The following is a 26430-nucleotide window of genomic DNA, read 5'->3' as shown; positions in this document are numbered from 1 at the left end:
ACGGGTGCCCAGAAACTTGAGGAAGCTATAGAAGGAACGGGGAGGAAAGCCAGACGATTTCCAGAACTCACGTGGCCGAATACTCAAAGAGGCCGTAGTAAGGGTTGAACATCTCTTTGGACAACAGGAAGAACCACTCTCTGGCCACGCCCCCGTAGTCCAGTCCCTTCTCCGACTCAAACTCGATCCAGAGACGGGCCTTGAGGATGTCCGGCCTCTTCAGCGACATGATGCGCCGGTACGACTCCTCGAAGATGTTATTCCTGTGGAGCTTCATCTCAAAGCGGTTGGGGATGTCGGCCTGCCAGACAGCGGTCATTACATTTAGTCATTTAGCAGACGCTCTTATCCAGAGCAACTTACAGTAAGTACAGGGACATTTCCCCGAGGCAAGTAGGGTGAAGTGCCTTGCCCAAGGACACAACATAACTTTTCACAGCCGGAAATCGAACCGGCAACCTTCTGATTACTATCCCGATTCCCTAACCGCTCAGCCACCTGACTCCCAGGTGTTACTTGAATACAGGCCTATCCAACCAAACCCAGATGTGACACACTAACGTGTAAAGCACTATACATCCAATTAACACCAAAGCCCTAAGGACGTGACACTATTTGACATTGAATATTGAAAAAACTTTTTTGACTTAAGCTTGTTTTACAGCACATTCATTAGAGGGCTCATTCCAAGTTGATAAGTGTCAGTGATAAGCAATTATAATTAAGCCCATCAAGTGGGTGAGGGATAGGAATAGAGAGACTTTACCGGTTTCTTCAACTTCTTTCTGAAGTAATCATATTTCTGTTTGAATTCTCTAGAGTACGGCACAGCCTGCAAAGGAACACACACACACACAGCAGTCAGAGACAGGATAATCTACCCTTCAGGGATTTGGATTTCCAGACCGACAGCATCTATAAAGTGAAACATGGAAACTGCTGCTGAAGCGAGAGCACAAAAGAAACACAAGGTGGCAGGACTGAGTGGGGGTGCACCTCCAGACAGGACTGAGTGGGGGTGCACCTCCAGACAGGACTGAGTGGGGGTGCACCTCCAGACAGGACTGAGTGGGGGTGCACCTCCAGACAGGACTGAGTGGGGGTGCACCTCCAGACAGGACTGAGTGGGGGTGCACCTCCAGACAGGACTGAGTGGGGGTGCACCTCCAGACAGGACTGAGTGGGGGTGCACCTCCAGACAGGACTGAGTGGGGGTGCACCTCCAGGCAGGACTGAGTGGGGGTGCACCTCCAGGCAGGACTGAGTGGGGGTGCACCTCCAGACAGGACTGAGTGGGGGTGCACCTCCAGACAGGACTGAATGGGTGTGCACCTACAGGCAACACCCGCCCATTCCAAGCATAAACATGTTTACACTGCAGATTGGGCCTCCATACAATCATCTTTGAGCTTGTTATCATCATGATCAGAGAGCTTTTAGAGAGCCATCCTGCCCCACCCCTTCCTGTATGCTGGACTGGACGGCCCAGGATACTTACAGGTCCTGTGATGGCCGGGCTCTGGAGACGGGGGTCTTCCCATTGGGTGTTCTTGGTGTCTGAGTGAGAAGGTCAGATGAAATCTCAAAAAGCATGATGGGAAAACCTCACACACACACATACATATATACACAAAAGGTACACACCCAAGTCATTTCCTGCTTGTTAGCAAGGAACATGTCAACACATCCATAATGTGTCCTGTTAGTTTGAATAATTAATGTGCGGTAAGATGATGATGCAGAGAAGGGTTTTTTTTGTAATTGATCTGGGAAGGGAACATTCAGTATGAACAGATGTTTCCACTGATAAGGTGTTCTGGAACAGGCACTCTGTACTTTTATCTGTTGAAACTAGCAATCTGGGTTTCAGAGGGTGGGAGGGAGTGACAAAGAGAGAGATGCAGTACGGAGACCGAAAGCAACAGGAAAAAAAAGAACAGAGTAGAGTGAGACAGTCCCATACAGACAGGAGAGAGAGAATATATGCATTTGAAAGGTTGAAAGAGAGAGACAGAGAGAGAGACAGAGACAGACAGAGAGAGACAGAGAGAGAGAGACAGAGACAGAGAGAGACAGAGACAGACAGAGAGAGAGACAGAGAGACAGAGACAGAGAGACAGAGAGAGAGAGGAGAACAAAAGGAAATGACACGAGGACTATGCTTGGGGCGAAGGACAGGAAGTGGGCTTACTGTGGTCGATGTAGAAGGTGCGTCCATCTGCGTGGATACGCTCCTCCCAGCCGGGCTACAGAGAGGTGGAGGACATAGAAGTGTCAGAAACACACTCACGTACATCAGGGGTCAATGACTAAAGACAACACACCACCTTAGAGAACAGATACTGCCCCAACCACCATGTCAGCCAAGGGTTGTGGAAGGTCTCACACACACGCGCGCATCTCGTGGCAGGCTAAGGAGACCAGTGCTGCATAAGTCCAAATCGGTACACCAGCAAGGTGACCACAGTGAAGCAGGCCACAGACACAGTACACTGGCAGTCACAGGCAAGCAGTGGAAACGGGGGCCAAGTACAGGGGGGCCAGGCCCCTGATAACCCAACACCACCACCATGTATCTCTCCTTAAGGTGTGTGCGGGAGGCGGGAGGGGAGCTGATCAGCATGCAGCACTTCCTCACCCAGTACCTAATCTGACCTACATCTACCTCCACCCCTATTCTGCTCCCCTTGTCTATCAGCTTATCGTAAGGCAGCAGATCTGAGGAGGCTATGAAGGGCTAGGGGGAGAGGTCAGTGGCTGGTGGTGGTGGTGCTGGGGCGGGGGGGGCGAATAGAGAGACAATGAAGGAACAGAGGAGTGTTGGGGGGGGCGGGGCGGGAGGGCAGAGTCATCCATGCCAGTTATGATAGAACAGTCTGGAAAGCAAGGCCGTTCAGACAAGACCAGACCAGACAGGCAACCGAGACGAGCAGAGGAAACGGGAGAGAGGGGAGGCAGGCTGAACGACCAACCTCCTCTAGTAGGTTCTGCCACAAGCATGAACGGAGCACACACGAGAGGTCTCCCACGCCATGGAGAGGACAGAGAGAAAACACACACATACACACCACGAGTCCGTGAGAATGTCACTCGCACTGAACACCGCTTTAAGGCTTTGGTTAGTAAGTACAGTACAGTCCATTGGTTAGAATAAACGAGCCAGGTTTGGTCATACGGAGTGGACTCTGGAGCTTAAGTCCTGAGTGCACAGGGCTCCCTCTCCCCTCCCCTGCCCTGGCCTGGTCCACTGCCTCGAACACAACCCACACGCTAACACTACCCAAGGCTGTGTCGTCTTGTTAGTGTCATCACACAAGTCATGACTGTGTAGTAGTCAATGTAACATGAACAATGCACTTCAGATGCTATCAAGAAACAGCCAGTTATGACTCGGTTATGTACTGTATGTGCCACCAAACTGAGCACCACTTTGGCCTTTCACGTGGTTGTAGAAGACTTTCTACTTTTGGTATATTATTAATCATAGCACATGTGAAATGACAAGTGTGCAACTATAGACTGTGCGTAATCAAATGCATGTTACTCAATTGGATACATGGTCTATTACACGGTACTTACACAGTACGTAATTACAGTAACAAGAACACCCATGTCAAGTATTAACACCAAACACTTATTTTCTTATTTCGACCGAGAACTGAGTCTCTGTGATGGTTCATACCTGGGAGACCGGATGAACATGTATTCCGGATGAGCGTGTGTGTGTGTGTGTGTGTACCTTGTGAGGAGAGACAACCTGGAGGATGTGGCCCCCAGGCTGGTAACCGAGTAGCCCTGTGCCATGTCATAAAGAAGGCCTCAGCCAATAGGAGACTTCTATACCGCTGCTCCTCCTTCCTTCTCCGTCCCAAATCAAGTTCATTGGGACCTCAGTACAGAACTTCTTCTACTCTCTGAACCTGCTCTCTTGCCGTACTGGTGGCTTCCTTTCCCCAAACTCGAGCTCAGAGGGCCCTCCAAACCAGGAGGGTCAAGGGTCGTTCTACTGGGACGGTCTGACTCAGGACCAGACTAGGAGGAGGAGGGGTTTAGCTTTCCCGGATGAGTGCTGCTACTCACAGGAAGAGGTCCTAGGTCACCCGGATCCAAAGACGCCTTGGTCCTCAAGTGGACCGGATACTTCAACCTGGGGTCCTCCTGGGGTGGGGGGGGGGGGGGGGGGGGAGGAGGAATGCAGAGAGCGACAAAGAAATTAGTGATTAGTCATCTGTGTTTTCCATTGGACAAAGAAAGTGGGATGGAAAATCAGTGAAACCCCCCCTCCTCAAATGTCCAAGGGGGAGAGAACCCCAGCTAAGGACATTAAATCAATACTAGTTCATGTGTCCCTGCTGTGAGTTTTGCAGTGCGCCTACTTCAAGTCACAGAGCTTTTCAGACACCGAGCTACCTTGGTGATAGCTGCCTGTCTGTGTGGTGTTGGCGTCTCACCCAGGTTGTGACCCTGCTGTTGTGGTCTATGAAGAAGGGCCGCCCGTTGGGAGCTATCCTCATCTCCCAGCCCGGGGGCAGGAAGCTCTGCTGGGGCTTGTGCTGTGACTTGGGGGAGCTGTAGGGGGACGGCTGGGGAGACTGGGGGTTGGAGAGGGTGTCCTTCACCGCCCGACGCACCTGGATGTTGCTGGCCCCCTGAGGCAAACACAGGGACACAAACCAGGAAGAGAGGTTAGATGGTAGATTTCGACCAACCAATCAGGAGTGCATGTTGATGCTACTGCCGCCTACCAGTGCATAGTTGGGTGAGGGGTATTATTAGACGGTTATTAGAGGGCTACACAAACTTTATTAACTTAATTTAAGGAGTGCAATTAAGAAAAGAAACATTCAACCATGCCTGAGTTATTAATATCTACAGTGAACTGACCCTGGCTTACATATCATTAATCACTTTAAATGCAAGTGTATAAGCCTGGCTAACAAGTTCCTGTAACAGTCTTTTAAAACAAATTATCTTTCTGGTCCTTAAGTAATGTCTGTTTTTTAATAGGATAAAGGACCTTTTTAATTATTCTACTAATCCTTTCCTCACGTCACCCGGGAACCTTTTCTAATTACCAGTCGTGAGTCGCTCTTTTTGTCTCTCTCGGCGGTTAAGAACGCCCTACTTCTTTCCTTCTGTCTCTCTTTAAATATATTCTGTTCATTTATAGAATACATCTCCACAGACCCCGTTGAAAAACAAAACCTTTCTACCACGTTGGAAGACTACACTTGCCTAATTAGCGAAGTTAACACTTTCGTAGCCTTGTCCTAAGCATCTCGATATAAATCAAATGAAGGAAAGTAGACAAAACTTCAATGAGCCCTCAGTTAAATCAGTCAGTTCAGTCCTACACACAGTTCACTCATATCAACTGCTGAAGTCACCATCATTTGTGATGCAAGATGTATAACGTCTTAAATACTACTTGCACTTGGGCCTCGGGTATGGCTGACATTATGGTATACAAAAATGTCCCCAGTGTCTTTATCATATTATTAAGTAATGGTTAATTCGACACCCATGTGAACATTTGTCATGAAATGATAAAACAGTATGTTAATATTCTAAACATGGTCAAAAGCACGTTTTAAAGCCACTAAGCCAGACACTAAACTGCTGTGTGTGGGACCTTTCCACCTGAAGCATCTCTCATGAACCAGGTATGACTAACAGGACCAGAGATGGTGGAGTCAGTACTATAACTTAACCTTAGAGACCACTCACAGGACATGAAATGAGGATTATGAACAGATTAAACGACTGATAATGGAGGTCAGGTAAATATATTGTTGACGCACACAATAGGGCAGGGCAAATAGGTCTGCTCACGTGACCATTTTTAAACATCTCCCAGTGAGAGAGGAAGCAAGAGAGGAAGAAAACTAGAAATCAAGAAAGGCCGAAAGCAAAATAGATAAACTAAAAAGCAAGAAAGAATGAACAGGAGGAAAGCAAGGGGGGGGTGGAACATGCATTTTTAAGGTTGGCATGTCTAGAGGGTGATGTGTAAGGAGGGAGGAGGGCTCACCTCCAGGGGGGTGGACAGGGTAACTGTGGGGGAACTGAGGCTACGGGGCCGGCGGACTTGGGGCTCGATTATGTGACTGTTGGAGGCTGAGGCTGAGGAAGAGGAGGGCGAAGGGCTGGCCGCCGCGGGCCCTGGGGAGGCTGCCGAGGTGCTGGCTCTGTCTTCAGGTAGCTGACAGAAGAAAACACTGGTCAGTTTACACACGCAGGAGCTCAAGCTACCATACCATGCGCTCCAGAACACTAACCCTGTGGAATGAAACTGGAGGAGAAAAAACGAAATACAAGTCAAGAGGAAAGGAAAGAGTGGGAGAGGGACTTGGTACAAAATGGTGGGGTGTGGGGGGGGAGGGGGGAGAGTGAAGTAGAGCAGTAGAGAGAGCGAGACAGAGAGAGAGAGCTAGAGAGAGAGCAAGAAAGAGAGAGAGTGAGGTAGAGAGAGCGTTAAGAGACAGAGAGACAGAGAGAGAGAGAGCTAGAGAGAGAGACAGAGAGAGAGAGAGCTAGAGAGAGCTACAGAGAGAGCTACAGAGAGAGCTAGAGAGAGAGCTACAGAGAGAGAGCAAGAGCCAGGCAACAGGCCCAAAAAGAAGGCTGTTTCTGGGTGGACTCTGTTCCAAGTGGCAGCACAGGAAAGGAGGGGCGTCAGGCCAGGAGGGGATGGGAGGGGGCAGGCCTGAGTACCTGCACAACAGGTCTGGTCCAAGTGGTGCTGCGGGTGTTATGGTTGACGTAGTAGGTGCGTCCCTTGGCGTCCTTCCTCTCCTCCCATCCAGGGGGCAGTCCTGGGGTGGTCAGGGCGTAGGCCGCAGACGAGGGCGACTGGCCAAGCAGAGAGGCAAGTTAAAACAGCTGGTAAGATCTGTGCCAGGAGAACCTTCTATACTTTTAACTGTGAAATTACTTCCTGACTGGGGGAAAACAATAGAAAATGGGTTAGGGTTTAGAAATGTTAGTGCTTCTCCTCCAGCAAGGGTGATTCTTAACACAAAATAACTTTCACCACTGTTTTATCACATTATTATTATTATTACTACATCACAACAATAACAAAAATGTATATGCAAGATGGAATGACATGAACTTTGAAGAACAAAACACACAAAAAACTATTTCAACACACGATTAATGAACTGCAACATTGAAGAACTGGTGGTACCACAGCTCCTGGCCATAAAGTGGTCACACGATACTGAGGTGTGAGGTAACTGAGTTGCTAATACTCAGCTTCCACATACACACATGAAGCAGAAGGACTGCGAGTGTGTGTGTGTTGGGCGGGGGGAGGGAGACCGAATTGCGTAGCTAGCTAAGATGGCGGCAATACGCGTGATGTTCTGTGCAAGTGGTTGGTTATTTACCATGGGCTCCTCTACGCCCGTGACTGTCTGAGCTCTGGTTCTTCTGGTCTGGGAGCTCTGCTGGTAGACAACAGGGTTCTTTAGAGATACATGTTTTGTGGAGGAGCAAGGAGTCATAGGGCAAGGGAGTCATAGTGAGTGAGTGAGGTACAGGGGGAGGCTGTGGTGGTGGCAGGAGGTGATTAGGAGAAGGAGGAGGGACTTGGAGGGCGGTGGTGGGTAAAAGAAGGTGATAGTGGCGTAGTACCAAAAGAAACAGTAGTAGAAGGGGCAGTAAGAATCTTCAACTGTGATTTGTCATTGATTGATGGAATTCCAGGGTGAGATGAGGGTGAAAACAGGCAGTTAGGCATGATTTTGGTTGCTTGATTTTGGTTTTGAAAGTGTTAGGGATTTTCAGTGTACATCTGATCCGTATCAAAGAAGTCATCTTTTTGCACAGCGAATCTTGAAAGGGAGGCTTTTCATCACCACGGTGCAGGCTCCAGCTTGAAATCCTCAGGAGAAAAACCCTACAGACTGCGTGTGTTGGCATGAGTTGACAGCACCCACATGGTGGACATCAGTGAGAGATGGTGTGACCGTGACCGAGCCCCTCTCCCGCCTGGCCACACCTTCCCACCACACAGCGGTCGCGCTGCCTGTGACATCAATCACTTCCATCAGCGAAACCCCACTCGGCCACACACTCCTGTGGATGTTCTAGGGTTGCTAGAAGAGGTGAAATAGCTGTGTATTCTTGCCTTAGAGCCAAGTTAAGACAGTATAGCCGCGCAATCATGTTTGAGGCATATTCTGAGGAGAATGTCCATACCGACGCTTTTTAAAAGCTTACACACTGCTGACACACTATGAACCACTGACAAGTTGCCTTTGAACAGACCTCAGAGGAGGGCGTCCACCAGTTTGGCTGCGACCTACACCACCCCGCCTTTCTCTCCTCCTTGTCCTCTCTCCCTTCATACCTCTTTCTGCACATTCTTGGAAAATCTTCCCTGCTCCCAGTATCAAACAGGACTATTCACAGGGCTTCACAACACCTTTCATCACAATAGAGTCTGTGGCGGAAGGCACATTCCAACAATCATAAACAATCCCCTAACTTGAAAGTCTGTGAAGTCCTGACTTGCTGGCCACTGGAACTTAGGGCTGAGCTGTCTTTGATTCAAATTGCGTAAAATGCTGCTCTGTCTCTGCTGGCGAAGCAGTCAGTAAGGAATGCTGGTGTGTGATCGAGCAGGTCGGTGAGGAAGTGAATCACCGTCCACACGGGAGGACCGGAGGAGGAAAAAGGAAGCGAGGCTGGGATGGTGGAGGTGGTGAGAAACGAGGGAGGAGGGAGGAGAGAGGAGGACCGAAGAGGCTGCCCACACAGCGCGGGAGGTGTGAAGACGGGAACAATGGAGGGGAGAGAGAAAGAGAGAGAGAGACGGAGAAGTGAAAAGGAGGAAGAAAGCATTTACCGCGGGAGGAGGAGGCTGGGCTTGGAGGTCACTCACTCCATCTGTCATGCTGGAGGAACGCAGTCTGTTTGAGAGCTGACTCTGCTGAGGAGAGAGAGAGACGTCGAGTTAGAGCGAGGGAAAGAGCCCGAGACTGAAATAGAATGAGAGAGAACACAACATACAAAGTCACAGTCACAGATAAACAATGGACAAACAATGGATCCAATCGGAATGGATCCTTCATGGACAAGTCCCTTTCCCAAGCCCAGTGAGGAGTGTGATGTGGACAGAAAGTAAACCAGAGGCCCACCAGAGCAGAGCTGGGTCCTGCCACCTCTCCGTTGGTGTCGGGCCCCAGGGGGCCCGGGGTGAGGGACAGCCGCAGGGACACCTCATCGGAAAACTCCTGGGAGGCCGGCGTCTGCTGGAGGGGCGTCATGGCCAGCGAGGAGGAGGGGCCTGGAATAGGTTCGCTGGGGTCCTCCTCAGAGATTGGCTCCCAAGACTAGGAAGGGAGGAGTTATGTTTAACCATAGGTCTTTTTCTGTGTATGTGCGTGTGTGTGTGTGTGGGTGTCTCTCACATCATCCATGTCTCTGGGCTCGACGTGTTCGTTCTCCAGGTCCTCGCTGATGTGGCGTCGCGAGCGGAACACCCTGTGGGCCTGCTGGGTGATCTGACGCTGCTGGTTGTCGCTCTCCGTTTCCGAGATCACGTCCCTGAGACACACAAACACAGGCTTAGAGACCTTTTCCAGTGTACTGCACAAGTCTGGGTCTAACATTTAACATCTAGAGCGGTCCTCATTCACTGTACGTGAGAACGTGCAATGTGATCCAGAGATGCAGGGACGACATACATGGTGCTGGGACGTTTCCACTGTGTAGTGCGTTTGTTGTGGTTGACGTAGTAGGTGCGCCCGAGGTTGTCCACCTTCTCCTCCCAGCCAGGGGGCAGCGGGGGCAGCAGCTGCTGGGGCCGCTGGGAGCCCGGGTCGGCAGAGTCGGCCACCTCCCACCCCTGGTCACGGATGTCACAAGCAGCAGATGGGTCAGACTAATGCCCTTGAAATTCATGGAATACATCCACTTTTTTCACCACATTTACAATGTATTTCCAACACACACACACACACACACAAAGGTGGCTTTCTTTCCAGAGAACCTCATTTCCCCAAATCCAGGCAAATGAATAAATGGTCTTTCCAGAGAAGAACTACAGCCAGAGCTGAAGACTAGACCAGATGTTTTCTCCAGAAGGTCTGGCAGGAGCGATACTCACCTCTGCCTCCTCCCTTATATCCGCACCCTCCTCCTCTGGACCACCTTGCTTTGGTAGATAAGCCATCTTCAGACGCAGGAAGCCCTTCACCCTGGACTTGTGGCTAGAGAAACAATAGATACAAATAGTCACTCACAGGAGATCAGGGGTGGGGGGAGACCTCAGCAGAACCTCCTTAAAACAAGGATCCGGTTACATCCATCCCACTCTGACGGTTTCAGAGCAACATTTGGAGAAACTTGCCTCACACCAACCTAATAGATGTTCAATGTTAAACATAATAGTAGAAGCAATTATTATAATGATTTCTTGTTCTTACTGGACAATCTAGGAGTATTTTGGGGGAAATTCGGTGAACGTGTGCTGATGTAGAACTGACCTTCGTGGACGGAGATTGAAGTCCTTAAATGTGTACGGACGCTCCATTGCAGGATCCTCCGTCTAAATAAAGAGCAACGATATCCCATGAGTCAACACAAACAAACGTGTTGAAGACAAAGCCGTCCCCGGTGAAGTTAGGAGGGCTAGGCTCCACAGAGCCTGCCATGCCTTTATGTCTAAACAAAACCATTTTGGATCCCAAGTGAACAAGGAATACTTGATAATTGATTTTATCTGCAACTGTTTGAACCAGGCTCTTTTCTCAGGCTAACTGTCTAAACCATAGTGACAGTAGGTGTACAGTAGGTGACAGATTTACCTTCACAACCAGTCTAGTAAGCTTCTTTTTCTTTCTGTAAACACAACCTTAGACATCACAACATTCAGGCTATTTTCGTCACTTCAGAGTTCAAGCTATTGGGTAAAGTTGTGGGTTGTGTGTTTCACAAGACCAAGTGTTTTCCGTCAGCTAGTCTAGGGGTAGCCACCACTCAGGTCAGCTCTTGTGTACATTCTAACCAGGTTTCTTTCCACTCCTACTTGGGTTCGCTCTCCAGTGTTTTGCAACCTAATTACAACAACAGGGTGCTCAAGTGACACAGCCCTCACCACCAGCCCCCACTTCTAACCCACAGCCCCACTCTCCCACATTCCCCTCCTACCCCTCCTTCAAAATGACCTACACAGAGTTAACTGGGCAGAACAAACATGCTGATAAGGAACAGCTGAGTGTTTAGAAATCTTTAAAAAAAAAACACCAACGTCTGCCCCATGGACTCACCGGCAAATGATTGAGAGGCACGTCGACTTGTCCAAGGAAATCATCTCTGGTCTGTGAAAGAAAACATGGAAACAGAGGTTAGACTGTAGCGATGGGCTAGAAAGACTGGCTCCACAGCCAACAGGATGTTAACAGAGGTGGAGGAATAAACCACAATGAGGGGGGGGGGCGGGGGGGGGGGGGAAGGGGGAGAAGGGGGGGTAGACCTTGCAGTGTGACCCTGGCAGCGTATATGAGAAGCAAATGCACACAGAGAAGGGCCGGGGGATGTTGGCTGCAGGGGCTAGGTGTTGTTTCGGAACAGACCTAAAGAACCACCGTAGGAGCATAAGAACCCACACCCTAGCAAGGAACAGTCACATACATCGGATGAGAGTGAGGGAGCCAGAGAGTGTGCGCGTGTGTGTGTGTGGGGTGGGGGGGCAAAGGGAAGGAACAAGGAAGAGGTGTGCCAAATCACGTGAGCATCTAGTCCATTGAGGCCGCCCTCGTTAATATGGATTGGAGGAAAAAAGGTGAGATTGGCAGGTGATTGAGCTACACGCCATCGGTGGCAGGTGATTGAGTCACACAGAGTCTTGGATTACCTGTCCGAGGTTGAAAAGACCATTCTTGGAGCGATCATGGCCAAAGACAGCCTGTGTGTGGGATACAACTGATTTAGACAACACAAAAAGGGATGTAGCGCCACTGCATAAGCAAGAGGGGGCTTGTAGGACTGGCACTGCTGTGTACATCCAGGGGCTGGCCCAGTTCTAACTTGTCAGAACTTGGGAAAACTTGAGTTGGATCTGTGGGATTGTTTACGTAACTCATAAAGCCAAATAATGTTCAGTTGGTAGTATAGTGATCAATTAATGGTGTGCATATATATTAAGATTAAGGGAAAGGACATAATGACACTACATAGCACATTTAGACATTTACCACAGGGATATATAAAAGTTCAACACTGTATGAGACAGAAATGACATGCCGCTGTGTAAATAAGATAAAAAATATTAGGCCATTTAGTTTGTTTAATAAAAGAGCAAGCTATAGACCTGTTTTATACGAAAGGTAACCCTTAAATGACTTATTTTGTGATCATTTTTTAATTGATTTTATTTTTTATTAACTTGACCTTCCAGGGGGGGGGGGGGGGCGGGGGGTGCCGTTGGGGGGGTGGGGCGCCCCCCTAATATAATGTTAGGGGAAACACTGACCCTGGATACACAGAAGAAGAGGAACCTCTGCAAACAGTAACCTGACAGCATACCTATGTTGGTTAAGGTTATGCTCTTCAGCAGAGAATGAGCTACAAATAAGTCAGTGAATAAAAGTGTCACTCAAAGGCAAATAGGCACACACACACACTAGCCTAACAATATTTTTCTTGGAACCAGCCATGTAACTGTGGGCATTTATGAGTTACTAATCCATCATGTGGTAAACAGCTTGTGTAATGGCATTTTCCCCCATGTTCAACACGGCAAACAGAAAAACTCATTTTCAAGCTCGCAAACAAACAATAAAGAGCCTACAGGGGAGAGACAGCGAGGTACAGAACAACCGTCTTCTGTCATACGTAGGCTTCCCTAGCTCTGCCCCTCCTGCAAGGCATTCAACGTTTCAGGTAGGCAACAATGTTGCCATCCTCCCTGAGGTAAAGCAGTAGGTGCCATCCTCCCTGAGGTAAAGCAGTAGGTGCCATCCTCCCTGAGGTAAAACAGTAGGTGCCATCCTCCCTGAGGTAAAGCAGTAGGTGCCATCCTCCCTGAGGTAAAGCAGTAGGTGCCATCCTCCCTGAGGTAAAACAGTAGGTGCCATCCTCCCTGAGGTAAAGCAGTAGGTGGCATCCTCCCTGAGGTAAAACAGTAGGTGCCATCCTCCCTGAGGTAAAACAGTAGGTGCCATCCTCCCTGAGGTAAAACAGTAGGTGCCATCCTCCCTGAGGTAAAACAGTAGGTGCCATCCTCCCTGAGGTAAAGCAGTAGGTCTCATCCTCCCTGAGGTAAAGCAGTAAGTGCCATCCTCCCTGAGGTAAAACAGGAGGGACACAATCAGGGGAGCCCACGCCACCCCCTACCACGGCTGATCCTCAAAGACCTGGTGGTTGAGGGAGATATTTGCAGAGTCATGGAGGGGGTCACGGCTGAGCCTGCAGCTGCCTGGCAGGGCCACAATACATTGGGAGATAGAGCGCCATGGAAAAGGGAGCATGAAAGTGAGGGGGTGGGGGGAGGGGGGGGGGGGGGGTAGGCCGGTTGATATACTTTAAGGTGGAAAGGCGACTGGCGTTTTAGTGTTGTTCTTGAAGTGTAATTACATGTATTATGACACTTTGTAACAAATTGAGTACGGTAATATGTACATACTGTTTATAATGACATACTGTCAAACTGTATATGTGTAATAAATATTATACAACAGGAGAGAGCCTTACTACAATCCAGGAAAGCGCAGTGGTGCTTGGCGCCATAAAGAATTGCAGTGTCTGTTCCACAAAGTAATTGCATCTTAAGTGTTACATTACCTTTAAAACAATACTTATTTTATGACACGGTGACAAGGTAAAGTGTAACTGGGATTGCATACGGAGGGGGACAGAGGCTAAGAGATGAGGCATCTAGGAAGTTCTGCTTGAAAAGCAACTGTCGAAACGGATCCACAGGAGACTAAGCCTACGTTCTGGAGGTAAGTGAAGTACAGGAGTTCAGAGGGTTAATGATTTCAGTTACCCTTCAATGCAATCTCCAAAAATAAAAAATAAAGAATCCTACTCTTACACACCTTGCAAAACTGCAAAGCTGACAAATCTGGAGAGCTGGAGTACTGAGGTTAAATATAGCCTCCCGCCAACTCTGAGGCCCAGCGGAGTTACTATCCCATCACAGACCACCACAACAACCCCCTCTGCACTCACATGTACAAGCCTCTGGCCAGCCAGCCGCTGAAGCAGTGTGTGAATGGCCACGGTGCACGTCAGGTAGAGCCGGGAGGAAGAGGACATGGCTGCATTGTAACTTTGCTGTCTGCAGCCTGGTGTGAGCACACACATGCACAACAATGCATCAGTGAAAGGTCTGTCATTAGGGTCTATATAAGGATTCCCTTTAGCTACGATTTATATTAAAAAAAGTATTGGGACACATTACACCTACGGGAGCTTTGATGACATCCTATTCTAAGGGAGTCAGTTGGCTGAGCGGTGAGGGAATCGGGCTTGTAATCCGAAGGTTGCCAGTTCGATTCCCGGTCATGTCAACTGACGTTGTGTCCTTGGGCAAGGCACTTCACCCTACTTGCCTCGGGGGAATGTCCCCGTACTTACTGTAAGTCGCTCTGGATAAGAGCGTCTGCTAAATGACTAAATGTAAATGTATTCTAAACCCATAGGCAATATTATGGAGCTGCATCCCCCCTATGTGGCGATGACAGCTCCCACTCCTCTGCAGACCTCGCTTTGTTCATTGGGTTGAAATCAAGTGAACAATGGAGGCTGTTTTTCCTGGTTTTGGGCTAGAGCCTTTGTTCTACTGGTGGATGTATTCATGCTGAAGCATAAAATGTTACTCGAGACAATTCTGTGCTTCAAACGTTGTGGAAACATTTTGGCTTGATTATGCTCCTATGCACAAAGCGAGGTCCATACATGTTTAGTAGAGTTTGGTGTCAAAACACTTGACTGGCCTGCACAGACCCCTGACCTAAACACCATCAAACACATTTGGAGACTCAACTAGTGGCACTGCATAAGAACGATTTATGGTCTCTTTTTCCTTTAAAGCAATGAACTGTGCTGTGGTGCAGAAGGTGGAAAAGCAGAAGATGACAGTAATATAAACTCGTCATAGGGCACTTGCTACCTGTCACAACCACAGACTAGCTGGCTACTTAACAAAGATTACTTCCCACATGAAGTTGCAGTAAAAACACTTCTCCTTAAAACAGCCCAAGAGAGATTAAACAGTGACCACGTAGATTCATTGTAAAGTTAAGCGAGTCCCAATAGGAACAGAAAAAAGATTGTGTTAAAGCCTTGGTGTCCGCCAGTTGTTGCAATCTGACTTCCATGCTAAGGTGTTTTAAAATAGTACCAACCCCTCCGGTGAGGCAGACTCCAGTGTGTTTCAGGTTAAGCACATTTCCATTAGATGGTGGCAACTGTATGTAGGGAAATGGATTGGGTCTGATTCATAGAAAAAAGTGAATAAAGTAATATCTTTAAGAGACTTCTAGAAAGGTGAATGGATTTCTGCCACATCAAACCATCCAAGACTTGGACTGTTGATATGGATAGCATGTTAGATTCCTTAATAGTCAATTGACCCTCAATGACATCTTAGATCTTAATCACGTGTTGAACAGCTGCAAGAAGCGACCCATACCAACCTCAGGCCTACTGAGACCTAGGGCTCACTCAAAATCAAGAAGCACATTCAAAACAGACCCCAAAATAGCACCAGCCACAACTCACAATATTGGGTCGGCCAGTTTGCCAACAGTTACATCCACTCTTTAGTGAGTAAGCAAAAAGGGCATCTTGTTTTCCTCCCTTTTTATTATAGTGTGTGAGAGTCCACTCAAGTAATACATGTGAAAGATCAAATAGCTGTGGGTTGTGAAAAGGAACCTGGTTTGTGTGGTTAGGATCTGTGCCTTGACTTCCAAGACTTTAAGTACACTAACCTGGGCCTCCCACTTCTCAGAATGTCACCCCCCTTTTCCTGCCCAGTCATATACCCGTCAGCTATTAAACCACATTTTGTATTACATTAGCTAACAATAAATCACCACCATAAATGAACCTAATAATATTAATAATTAATATACTTTAAAATAATGGTCTGGTTCATATATTCTAGCTAGTTAGTATAGGCAACTTTTACCCCGACTATAAGGATCACCCCTACTGGAAAAGTAGTTTTGTTCCCCATAGGCAAATTATTAGCCTACCTGGGGACTATTCCTGCCAGTGCCATTTCCAAAGCTTGTGTGATTGCCTGCACCTTGACTGAAATAGATCTTGAAGTGAGGCTGTCTTTTCAAGGACTCCCTCCTGATTTTGAAAGTACAGCCTTTGGGTCCATCTTGCACCTCCATTTTCTGACTGCCCATCTCAGAGGGGGAGATCTCTTCTCTGGCAGGGGGCTCCTCACCAGGGCTGGCTCTCTGGGAGCTTTCCACGGGCTGTGGCTGGTGGGAAGGGTTCCTCTCCAGTCTAAACTTTGGATAACGCACCACACGGCCGCCCTTGGAACCTGTGATGCCGAGATCAGCTCCTGGGCCCATGCAGCCCTGCCGTTCCTGGAGCTGAAACACCAGCCTCTGGGTCCCACCGAGACCTGTGTCTGAGTTCTGCTGGACAGACCAGTGACACGGTCCCCTGGGACCTCCAGAACCGTAGGGTAGGATCCTGACTTGCTGGATGTCTGACCCATCAGGGGAGTACCTCTGGATGCAAAACCCTCCAATGCTGACTCCAGGCGGACCTCTGTTATGGGCGTTAGTCATGCTGTTGGAGCCATTCTGGGGCAACATGACAACCCTGCGTTTTGGTAGGTCGGGCTCCGTGAAGCTGGCTGAGACGTCTCTGTTGTAGTAGGGTGGAGGTAAGTCCATGCTGCCTGGCTCTGTGTAGGCTGGGGCCGGGCCCTGCGAGTAGCTGGGTGGCGGAATCTCCTCGTCTGTGGGCCCGGCGGCCGAGCGCTGGAGGGAGATCTGCATGGAGGAGCTCATGGTGGGCCGCGGCTCGGCCAAGGTGAGCTGGGGGATAAACATGGAGGAACTGCGTTTAAGGGAGCAGTCTGGAGGCCCGGGGAAATACAGCGTCCTGAATGGCGGCGGCTGCGGCTGCGTGCGGAATGCTGCGGCCCGCTCGCCTTCCTGCGTGGCGGGTTCTTCTCGGTCCTCCAGCACCGGGCCCGTGTCGCTGCAGCCGGAGCCAAAGTAGAGACGCAGCCGGTGGGACATTTTCACTTCCCGTCTGCCTGCTGCCTCCTACTCCCGTCTCTGGATCTGTCTGTCTGCGTCGCCCCCTTCTCATCTGGCTGGCTGATCCCCTTTTTCTTGTCTTCTCCCTCCCTCTGCTTCACTCTCTCTCTCTCTCTCTCTCTCTCACTCACTTCTCTCTCTCTCTCTTCTCTCTCACTCTCTCTCTCTCTCTCTGCAACTTTCCCTTCCACGGTGACCAGAGCAGGGGAAAGAGGAGCAGCTCACACCACAATAACAAAAGAGGCACTGCCAGGGAGCCGAGGACGGCGAGCCTCTCATCCAAGAGAGAGGGGGTGGAAGAGTGAGATGCGGCGCGTGGACGTGGGAGAGAAAGAGAGGGAAACCGAAAACGGGAGTCCCGTCTGCCAAACTGTTACCGCTGCCGCCCGACAACGACAAACAGCAGAAATAGCCCAGTGGAGTGACGAGAAGCATTCCACAGATGACTGGGTAAGGACTCTTGGCGCGCCCGGTAACTGAGGTGAGGGTGGCCATGGTCATGTGACCATAAATGGTTTTCACCCCCCCCCCAATAACACCCCCCCCCCACCCCACCCCATCCCATCAACAGTAGCACCTGTCATCCTTAAAGCCCACCCATCCCCTTGAGCACCCCCACACCAGACACCCACACCCCTGTGCCCCAATCACTCAAACCCGTCAACCCCTATGTACCCTCTCCTTTCCCCGCCCATTCTCCTCCTTTACCAGAACTTCCTGTAACGATCTAACCGCCCCCCCCCACCACCCCACCCCCACATGCTGGCAACTTCTACACAGTACGAGAGCCAAGCAGCACCCTCTCAGCTGCTGCTGATCCGTCAGAAGACGGGGGCCTGGTGGGAGGGAGGAGGGCTCTCGAAGCTGACTCAGGCTGGACAACCCCCGCAGAGCCATAAATATGTGCTGCTCTGCTGTCCCACATGCTGGGGACACCACCAAGTCAAGACAGGAGGGCATCTTTTAAACCCGTCTGCCATGACCCCCCAGGCCACCTTAAAGGTGGTGTTAATGTAAGCAAACACAGAGTCCCTCACTGGGGTGGTCACCCACGTGACCCTGCTCCGGTTTTCAGATCGACTCCCCTGCCAAGACGATTCCCAAACCGCCAGGTGGTTTACAAACCCCCGTCCCCTTGATACAACTGCCACAACGGACAAAACACAGCTACATTCCTTGTGCTCAGCGTAAGCTAAGGCAAGCTTTCAATGACACCTCTGCTCTGACACAAAGAAAAGGCTCCATGTATGACAATTCCAGTACACAGCTCTACTGGAATCATGTTTATGCCAGTACTACTGTTACCGTACTGTAGCTATGCTGGTTTCCTGTACTTCCAATAACATTGAACACAAAACACCTTGTTTATGCATTGGTTTAGTTTGGGTTGTTGAGGTCATTTTAATTTCCTTTCTTTTGAGACTTTTAATAAACCATAACTCATCATACAAAATGTTTGTTTTTAATTGTAACTGCTAAAGGATATTGCTCTAAGGATCGAATCCTCTTGATAAGATGCGAGAATTGTATGAGAGTATAATGTTTTTATGGTTTACGAGCCTTCTGCAATATGGCCACAAAGCAGTCCACACACCACAATACATCACATGACAGCAATAGAAGGAGGACACAGGCTGCATGTTACAGTGAGTCTCCCTGAGGCAAAGGAGTCTCCCTGAGGCGAATGGTAATGTGGCCTTTGAGAGGTCTCCAGTGCTCATACTGGCTGCTTTGTTCTGGTGGCTAGGACAGCTAAGCCTTGTGGTCTGGTCTCCCTAGTGTGTCAGACTATCTCAGCCACACAGACTGGAGCGACAACAACGACCACAACGTCTGGCCACCGGCAGAGAGGAGGGGGTGAGGGAGGGAAGGAGGAAGAATGTGGTGGATTGTGATGAAGGAGGGATAGGCCTAATTGCTGAGCAGGGGTGACTGTTTCAAGGACAGAGACACCCCCCCCAGTGGGGGAGACTGTGTGGGCAGTAAATGTCTGTGAGGCATTTACTGTAAAGCCACTGCAGGATACTTTTTTGCGCAGTTAGGGTAAGAAGTTCAGCTACTGGGTAGCTGGCATCCAAACAGAGTTTCGTATGACAATGAAAAGTATGCTGCGTGGGAGGAAATATTGTAAATGAATAAGGAATGCACAAAAGACATGAGACATAATGAAGACGCTTGGAAGTTGTTGGGGCTTAGTGTGCTACGCTCTTCACTACACAGCATAGGCCAACTTCAATGGAGCCTCAAGGACTGAATGATCAGGCAGGCATGTTGGAGGCTCGCTAGGCTAACCTTTTCCTAGAAAACTGAGCATGTCGCTTTAAACCCTACCTGCCAATTTCACTACTTCTCAGCAGCGGCCTTGTAAGCAGCCCTGAACGTATGCGACCCAACAGGCCACGTCTTTCCTGTTGCTACTCGCACTGAACATCTAGCCCCGCCCCCTTCCACCATTGTAACCCACCATACTCATACACTACTTAATCATGATTGCCCAATCTGTCTTGGTTTTCATGACATATGCCCCATATTTATTTTTATTCTATGTAGTTAAGAAGAATCACACATTCAAAACATATAGGTAGCCTAGAAATATGGCCATCTTGTTGTAGAAATAAAGTAGCGTTATTATTGTCAATAACTACAGTGGACCAATCATGACACTGAGAAGCAATACTTAATAAAGATTTGGGGAATACACACAACTGATAGGATGACTCATGGAAGACACTGGAGAAACCCGCTCAATCTTACCAGTCTGTTTTCATCAAACACCTCGAAGAGAAGTCTGTGGTTCTGAGGACACACCTGTGGACAGAAGGCCAGTGGGCCACGTTTAAAAAAACGCATTTGGATAAAGAACACAACGCTGCTGCCTTATCTGCTACAGATAAAAATGTGCACAAAAGATTAGAAAGGTACTCGTAAAAAATGGACGCGGTGTAGTTAAGGTAAAGGTTCCTTTAGAGATCTGCACGAAACAGATCCAGTCGTACAATCTTCCTGTACGGCCTTGTGTCTGAGGTTAACTTATGATCCCATCATTCCAAAATCTCACATCTATAAAACAAACGCAAGTATTCTCAGGTAGGTGACATCTTTATCTCCATCTTTATTAGAGGGAACAAAACGTAATGCAGAGAGTAATTACTCCCAGAATAGGGGACAAGGGATGAATCACATAAGTGTGGACTGGCTTGTAAACAAAGCAATGGCAGGCTTGATGACACGACAGGCCGTCTCCCGCATCCCACACTGGAGTTTACTGGCATGAGAATAGAGGTAGCTGCCCCACCATTCAATGACAAAGAGGAATTAGATTGCCCTCCGTCAAAACAGACGTTTAGATTTTGGTATCTTCAAATGTTATGGAGCTATGAGGTGTGAATACCAATCATGCTTAAATGAAATGATCCCCTCAAATACTTGAAATGGAACTCACTCTGAAATGGAACTCCTCGTTCCATTTGGGATTCAGAGTCTGAAAGAGAAGACGAGCACATACAGTTGAGTCATGGTTACTGGTACTATGACATCATCCTTCACCCGAACCCAGAAAACAGAATGCACAGTAAGAGGTAAGAACTTGCCCCCTGTTTCATAGATCCTCTTAAGGGCTCATTGATTGGTATTAGGCTATGTCCCAAATACTTAATCAGACAGGATTCACAGTGGATAAATTAGTGAGACAGGGTTGAGACAATCCCCACCTACCTATCTACAAGACACTGTGATATTTGTAAACACAATAATTTCTTTGGTAGTTTAAGAGCTTGTTAAAATTCCACTGCTTATTAAAACACCAGAATGTCAATTACCGGTAAGCTTGAATTTCTCATGTCAGTCTGGTCATTAACATTCTTACACCCTAGTAACATGTCTGGAAAAACTGGAGTCTTATATCAGACTCACTGAACCCAGTAGTCACAATGCTTTTCATTGTGAGTATCTGATGCAATCTAGTTAGTAGCTGATAATCATTTAGTAGAGCTAGCTTTCTGTATTCATGCGTAGCTAGGATCATATGCAGTCATACTGGAGGGATATCTTATGGCTGCAGGATAATATTTGACCTGCTCCGGACAAGTGCTTAAAGTCAACCCAGCTAACTGCCACAAGGCAGTGTTTTTGCCTTGATTGAAAGGAAGCACTTTATATACACACACATACTATATACACACACATACTATATACACACACATACACACAACACGGGCAGAGCAAATGAAAAGCTTAGGAGTGATGGAGTCCTCTTCTGCTCCACATAGCAGCACATTGTCAGCTATTTTTATCCTGACCGTAGTCTGCATATGTCTGCCTGCTTCCCTGCCTGCCTGTGAGGGTGCCAGTCTCCAGCAGGGGGAGGAGCTAGCAGCCATCATCACAGCAGGGGAAGCTCTACCCAGGGGAGAGACAGGGCCCTGTTTAAGCAGTGTTATTTAGTTTTCCTAATTCCTTCCCTTTATCCTTTCACTTCTATAACGTTGCTGATATCTCAATGCCTAAACGCCGAAAGGAACAGAATGGAAAGCATTTGACCGGCTGACTGTGACCTTTTAAGAGAGGGAAAGGGGATGAACTTGAGCAGATTGAATTGAGAGATGCTCTCTACCATTCTAATCTCTCCAATTTTCCATTTTATGAGGCAACTGTATAGCTGGTAACAGAGAACTTTTAAAATGCAGCCACATGTGGCTCACAAAAGAGTTGTTTTTCCCTGTGTTTTCTGGTTACGTGAAAGTGTATAATATAAGACCTTACTCATGAGGAACAGATCATGCCATCACAGTTTACAGTTTGTTGTGCGTCTGGTTCCAGCATCCAAAAAACTCCCCTAAAACCTTGATTCTGTACTGATGGAAGCCCCTTTAGGACTGGGGTTAATGGGTATGAAATGGCTCCCTCTGCTGTAAACTCCATCCCCAGATCCCTCCACCCTCTTGGGGTCGCGCTCCCATCCCAAAGGAAGGGGAATCCCTGTCAAAGTACATTGTACTTTTGAAACTCAACTTACCTTTTTGATGGTTTTAGTTTGGACTAGGGCAAGTTCTTTGTTTTCATCGGCAACATAGAGTGAGAGTTTGACATAGGGATCACTGAAAGACAAGGGGGGGAAGAAAGGAATGGGATGCAAATTAATGACTAAAAGATGGACTACGCAATGCAAGCACGTCTTGTACAAGTGAACAAAAAGCAAAGCCATTCCCTACTCTTCTAGGCTTTTCCGGGAGATTCTGGTGGCCCCTTGTTCTCTCTGCTCACCAGGGGTTGACAAAGGAAGGCAACCCCAGACAGTGGCTGCTCTCAAGCCTTAATTACAAAAAAAATATTTCCAGGATTTCCACTGCCTCCATTTGTGTGTTTGTGTTGGGCTCTGATCTATCTTGACTGAACACACACAATGGGCCTACTGTAAGTCTGTTACACAGCCTCCTTGGCTTCTCCTTCTCACTCACGACTCACAAACACACTCGCCTCTCACTCCAAGAGTTATGCAACCTAGGTTAGTTCAGGTCAAGAATGATGAAAAAGTTGTACTAATTAGGCTTGGTCAACTTCCGAATTTGTATGACAAGTAGAGACATAGCGGGTCTTTAAAGCCATTAGTAGGGAACCGGGAAAACAATCATAACAAAATAAAAGAGAAAGGAGCAGAACAAATTAGAATGGCTCTCAAATCATGATGAGGTGAGTGTGGAGTTCTCTCTGCAGGCAGGCTGTACTGTGAGTACATCAAGCCACCATACTCCACGTATGTCACCAGGTACAGTAACTAGACTCAGTCCTCAGTCCTGGGTTGACGGTGCTGAGAGGGGGGCTTCAGGAAGCTAAAGCATTGTCCCCAGTAGGTGCGCATAACTCACCCAGCAGTCCACCTGCTGGGGCCCTGATTAGAATGGACATGGAAACAAACCTGGGCATGGCATGGTATGAAAAGATTACATGAGAAAGATCTCAATTCTATGTCTACTCTGGAAAGCTCACGGAGGGCACAGAACAAGAGGAGGCTTCTAGCTCCAGAACTAGAAGTTCTAAGCAGAAGAATTGAGATACAGGAGCCGTTTCTCCCTGCTTTCCTGTCACCCTCTCCAACTCTCTCTATAAATAAAGCCAAAAAGGTCCCCAGAAAACATAGACTGCGTAGAGTACAGGGGGATTTGACCTTGTGACCTCTCGATCTGCAGTGCTTTTACCAATAGTAGGACTTCAACCACAACATAGATGGCTGGCACAGTCATAATAGACTTACTAGAATAGAATGGAAATTAAAATAATAATAATAATTACAGGAAAAATAATTTAGACTAACACTGGTGGTCTTTCAAATTCATTTTCAGATATGCGGTACACTACTTGGTTATGCAATAACATGTCCCTAGCTTAAAGTTCAACATCATAGTGGAGATGTTATGCAACAGCTGCAGTTGCAGATAGACAGTTATGTTTTATTGAACATTGGTCATTAAAGAAAGTATGAATGGCTTGGCAGCACACTGATCAGAACAGCTAGAAATTGTTCAACCTTACTATATACAGTATTACACCAATTAGCATCAAAATGCTAAGATCTCTAATGGAAAAAAGTGGATTCTACCAAATATGATGATAATACTTTTCTTAATTGGTGTGTGAAGGCAGTTATGTAGCCTAATAATTGCCATATGTTTGGGGCAAGATCAATTAAAACTGAATATGAGTGTATTGTTGAGTGTTCTGAAAGAACACATTTATAGAGTGAGAGGGAAGTGAACACAACAATGGACTAAAGTATGGCGATGAAAGTTCTTTAAGATGCAGGCCCAAACATTGAGAACCCTTGTCAGGAAAGCTTGACAACGTGCTTCATCCTCTCTCCTCCTCCTTTTTTCTTCTCCACATGCTTAGCAATGTGGGTCTAGGAGGCAGAGCGTTAACCCTCGTGCTGCCTTCGGGTCACATGACCCAAAGGTTCATAACGAACCATCGTTGTGTTTACCCAATTTTACCCAATACAAAAACAAATAAAAATAATTTTCTTTTAACCATTCCAATGTGGGGGGTCTGAGACAGCCCGACAGTTAAAAGAAAATGCTTCACTTTGTTTTTGTATGAGGTAAATTTGTCGCAATACGACGGTGGGTCACAATGACTCGAAGATAACACAAGGGTTAAGATTTGACACATTCACCCCCCAACCCACTAGGCTCATCAACACACTAGTCTAGCATATAATAAATGAGTGAATAGGCCTGACTAATAAAGCACTAATGACACATGCAATAGTGGTTCCAACCTCACCTGGCTCCAAGGATGTCTTTTTTTGCCAGATCGATGCCTGCAATAACCTTGACCCGCAGAACCCTGGATTCATTCTAAAAAAGAAAAAAAAGTGGTTTTAATATTTAATAGGAAGTAGTGATTATGGAGTGGACTTTTTCCCCTTGCAGGGTTTTCGAAGGCAAAGATCCTTTGTCAAGATTTTGCGCTATTTCCTCTTCATACTTTGCCAAAAGTGTGATCATGGCCTTCTGCTATCAACATAATCTCAGTTGCAGTTTCACCCTCAGTTGCAGTCACATTATTTTATTGGCTACACTGCCTATTTTGATGCAAACAAAATTAAATTAGTGGCACTCAATGCCCAGTGAGTAACGTTCATGTGATATAATGTTTGACAACAAAACCCCATCACTCACTAGGCCTGGGCTGATTATGATAAGTGCTATGGGGATGGAAGGAACGGGTATCAAACATGTGGCAGTCCTAGCCAGCTGTTACATCACCCAGTACCCATCAACCAGTAGACAGCTATTGCATCAAACTTTCCTACGTCCCCTTTCTATGTAACTAGTGTGTATAATTATACCCCTTTTGACAATAATGACTCAAAGGGCTAATAACTATCCACACACAGCATGATTGTACATTCTCACTCTCCCCTTACTTGTCACACACCTTCACTTTTAAAATGGAACATCCCCTGGTATCCATTGACTCATTACAGACTCGCACTAATAATCAGGCAAGTATGCACGGATGACTCCTGATTTGTTGAACTTATGTCCATCCCAAAAATGTAAACTATGCAAACCGGGCACTGCAATAATGTTAGACGAGACACTCAAGTAACCAGGCTAATAGGCCTGGTTCAATCTCTTCGTCGGACTTTCTACTACTATCAACAGCAAACATCGCCCCAGCTTATTAAGTCAAAGTAAGCTAGTCAAACCACTTACAGCTACCTACCTAGCCTAGCTGCGTGGGAGATTAGTATACACAGTAGGACTACGGTAGTGTGGATAACTGGCTAGGCGTTAGCTTGCTAGCCATTGCATGGCTAGTCTAGTAGATAAGGTCGCTTTTTATCTAAAACCTGCTCGTTCATGGTAGAGCTAGCTAGCGAATTGGTTAGGGCTAACAAAGAATACAATTCAGGACTTATGATTTTCATAATATTCACTTACCTCATCTTCCGAAAGTCCATAAATGGGGTCAAGATTCGTAGCCATATAGACTGCAGGACCTCACACAAACGCAAGCCGCTTAGCAAACAAGCTAGCTGGCTAACCTAAACAATAGCAAAATACCCTCTCGGCAACTGTATGGTTGTTCCTCTGTCTGATAGGTGGAATCCGTTTCTTATTTGGACTCCGAGTCGCTGACAACCAGTTATTTATTTAGGGCGATCTTATTCTAAATATTAAACGGTATGTGCTCAAATGTTCAAGATTGCATTTGCTGAGATATCACACTTCTAGTTCAACTCAAATCTCTTTACGCTAGTCTCTTTTGACAGCTGTTGTGACAGTTGACTTCCTGCTCTCTCAGTCTCACGCTCGGCCTACAGTAGCACTACTTCGCCTGAGTGATAACTGGACACGCCAACCAAGTGGTTCTGCGGTTCCTAAAAACCAATAACATTAGTGGGCGTGTATATTGAGAATTTTAGGATGTGTGCCAGATCCAGAATTGTAATGTGATGAAATGTCTGCGAAAATAGTTTCTGTTGTCTTATACCGCCGCCTATAGGTTTCTGTTCGAGGCATTGGGAATAACACGTTTATCCACGAGCATTTAAATTATTAGTTTGTCCTCCATTAGATGTATTTACAGACGATTTGAGTGTATGCAGGTGAAATTGCAAAGTATTTTTATTAATCTACAGCTTATTATACCATGGTCTGAGTGAATGCTC

At 47.4% G+C, this 26430-nt stretch overlaps 1 protein-coding gene across 10 annotated transcripts in view; it reads right to left on the bottom strand.

The window, feature by feature from the left end:
• The window catches only part of nedd4l (NEDD4 like E3 ubiquitin protein ligase), a 33220-nt gene extending 7167 nt beyond the window's left edge, over positions 1 to 26053 (bottom strand). The window contains exons 1-22 of one of the 10 annotated variants that reach the window (XM_067249684.1): positions 25700 to 26053; positions 24534 to 24607; positions 22270 to 22351; positions 20698 to 20736; positions 20010 to 20063; positions 11280 to 11330; positions 10497 to 10558; positions 10118 to 10220; positions 9696 to 9856; positions 9420 to 9555; positions 9147 to 9341; positions 8855 to 8938; positions 7392 to 7451; positions 6715 to 6852; positions 6032 to 6202; positions 4452 to 4649; positions 4081 to 4158; positions 2973 to 2987; positions 2192 to 2246; positions 1499 to 1557; positions 767 to 832; positions 72 to 301 (exon numbers count right to left, since the gene is read on the bottom strand). In XM_067249684.1, the coding sequence (XP_067105785.1) occupies positions 72 to 301; positions 767 to 832; positions 1499 to 1557; positions 2192 to 2246; positions 2973 to 2987; positions 4081 to 4158; positions 4452 to 4649; positions 6032 to 6202; positions 6715 to 6852; positions 7392 to 7451; positions 8855 to 8938; positions 9147 to 9341; positions 9420 to 9555; positions 9696 to 9856; positions 10118 to 10220; positions 10497 to 10558; positions 11280 to 11330; positions 20010 to 20063; positions 20698 to 20736; positions 22270 to 22351; positions 24534 to 24607; positions 25700 to 25744 (2156 nt within the window). In that variant the 5' untranslated portion in view covers positions 25745 to 26053. Of the gene's footprint in view, positions 1 to 71; positions 302 to 766; positions 833 to 1498; positions 1558 to 2191; positions 2247 to 2972; positions 2988 to 4080; positions 4159 to 4451; positions 4650 to 6031; positions 6203 to 6714; positions 6853 to 7391; positions 7452 to 8854; positions 8939 to 9146; positions 9342 to 9419; positions 9556 to 9695; positions 9857 to 10117; positions 10221 to 10496; positions 10559 to 11279; positions 11331 to 16217; positions 17566 to 20009; positions 20064 to 20697; positions 20737 to 22269; positions 22352 to 24533; positions 24608 to 25699 lie in introns of those variants that run through there. The other 9 variants (XM_067249685.1, XM_067249676.1, XM_067249677.1 and 6 more) reach the window with 9 other exon arrangements.
• Between the last annotated feature and the right edge of the window lie 377 nt (positions 26054 to 26430).

This window comes from Osmerus mordax, chromosome 14 (genome assembly GCF_038355195.1).
Source record: "Osmerus mordax isolate fOsmMor3 chromosome 14, fOsmMor3.pri, whole genome shotgun sequence".
Taxonomy (NCBI): domain Eukaryota; kingdom Metazoa; phylum Chordata; class Actinopteri; order Osmeriformes; family Osmeridae; genus Osmerus; species Osmerus mordax.
Note: the sequence above shows the minus strand (reverse complement) of the source record. Positions and strands in the feature narration are given on the sequence as shown.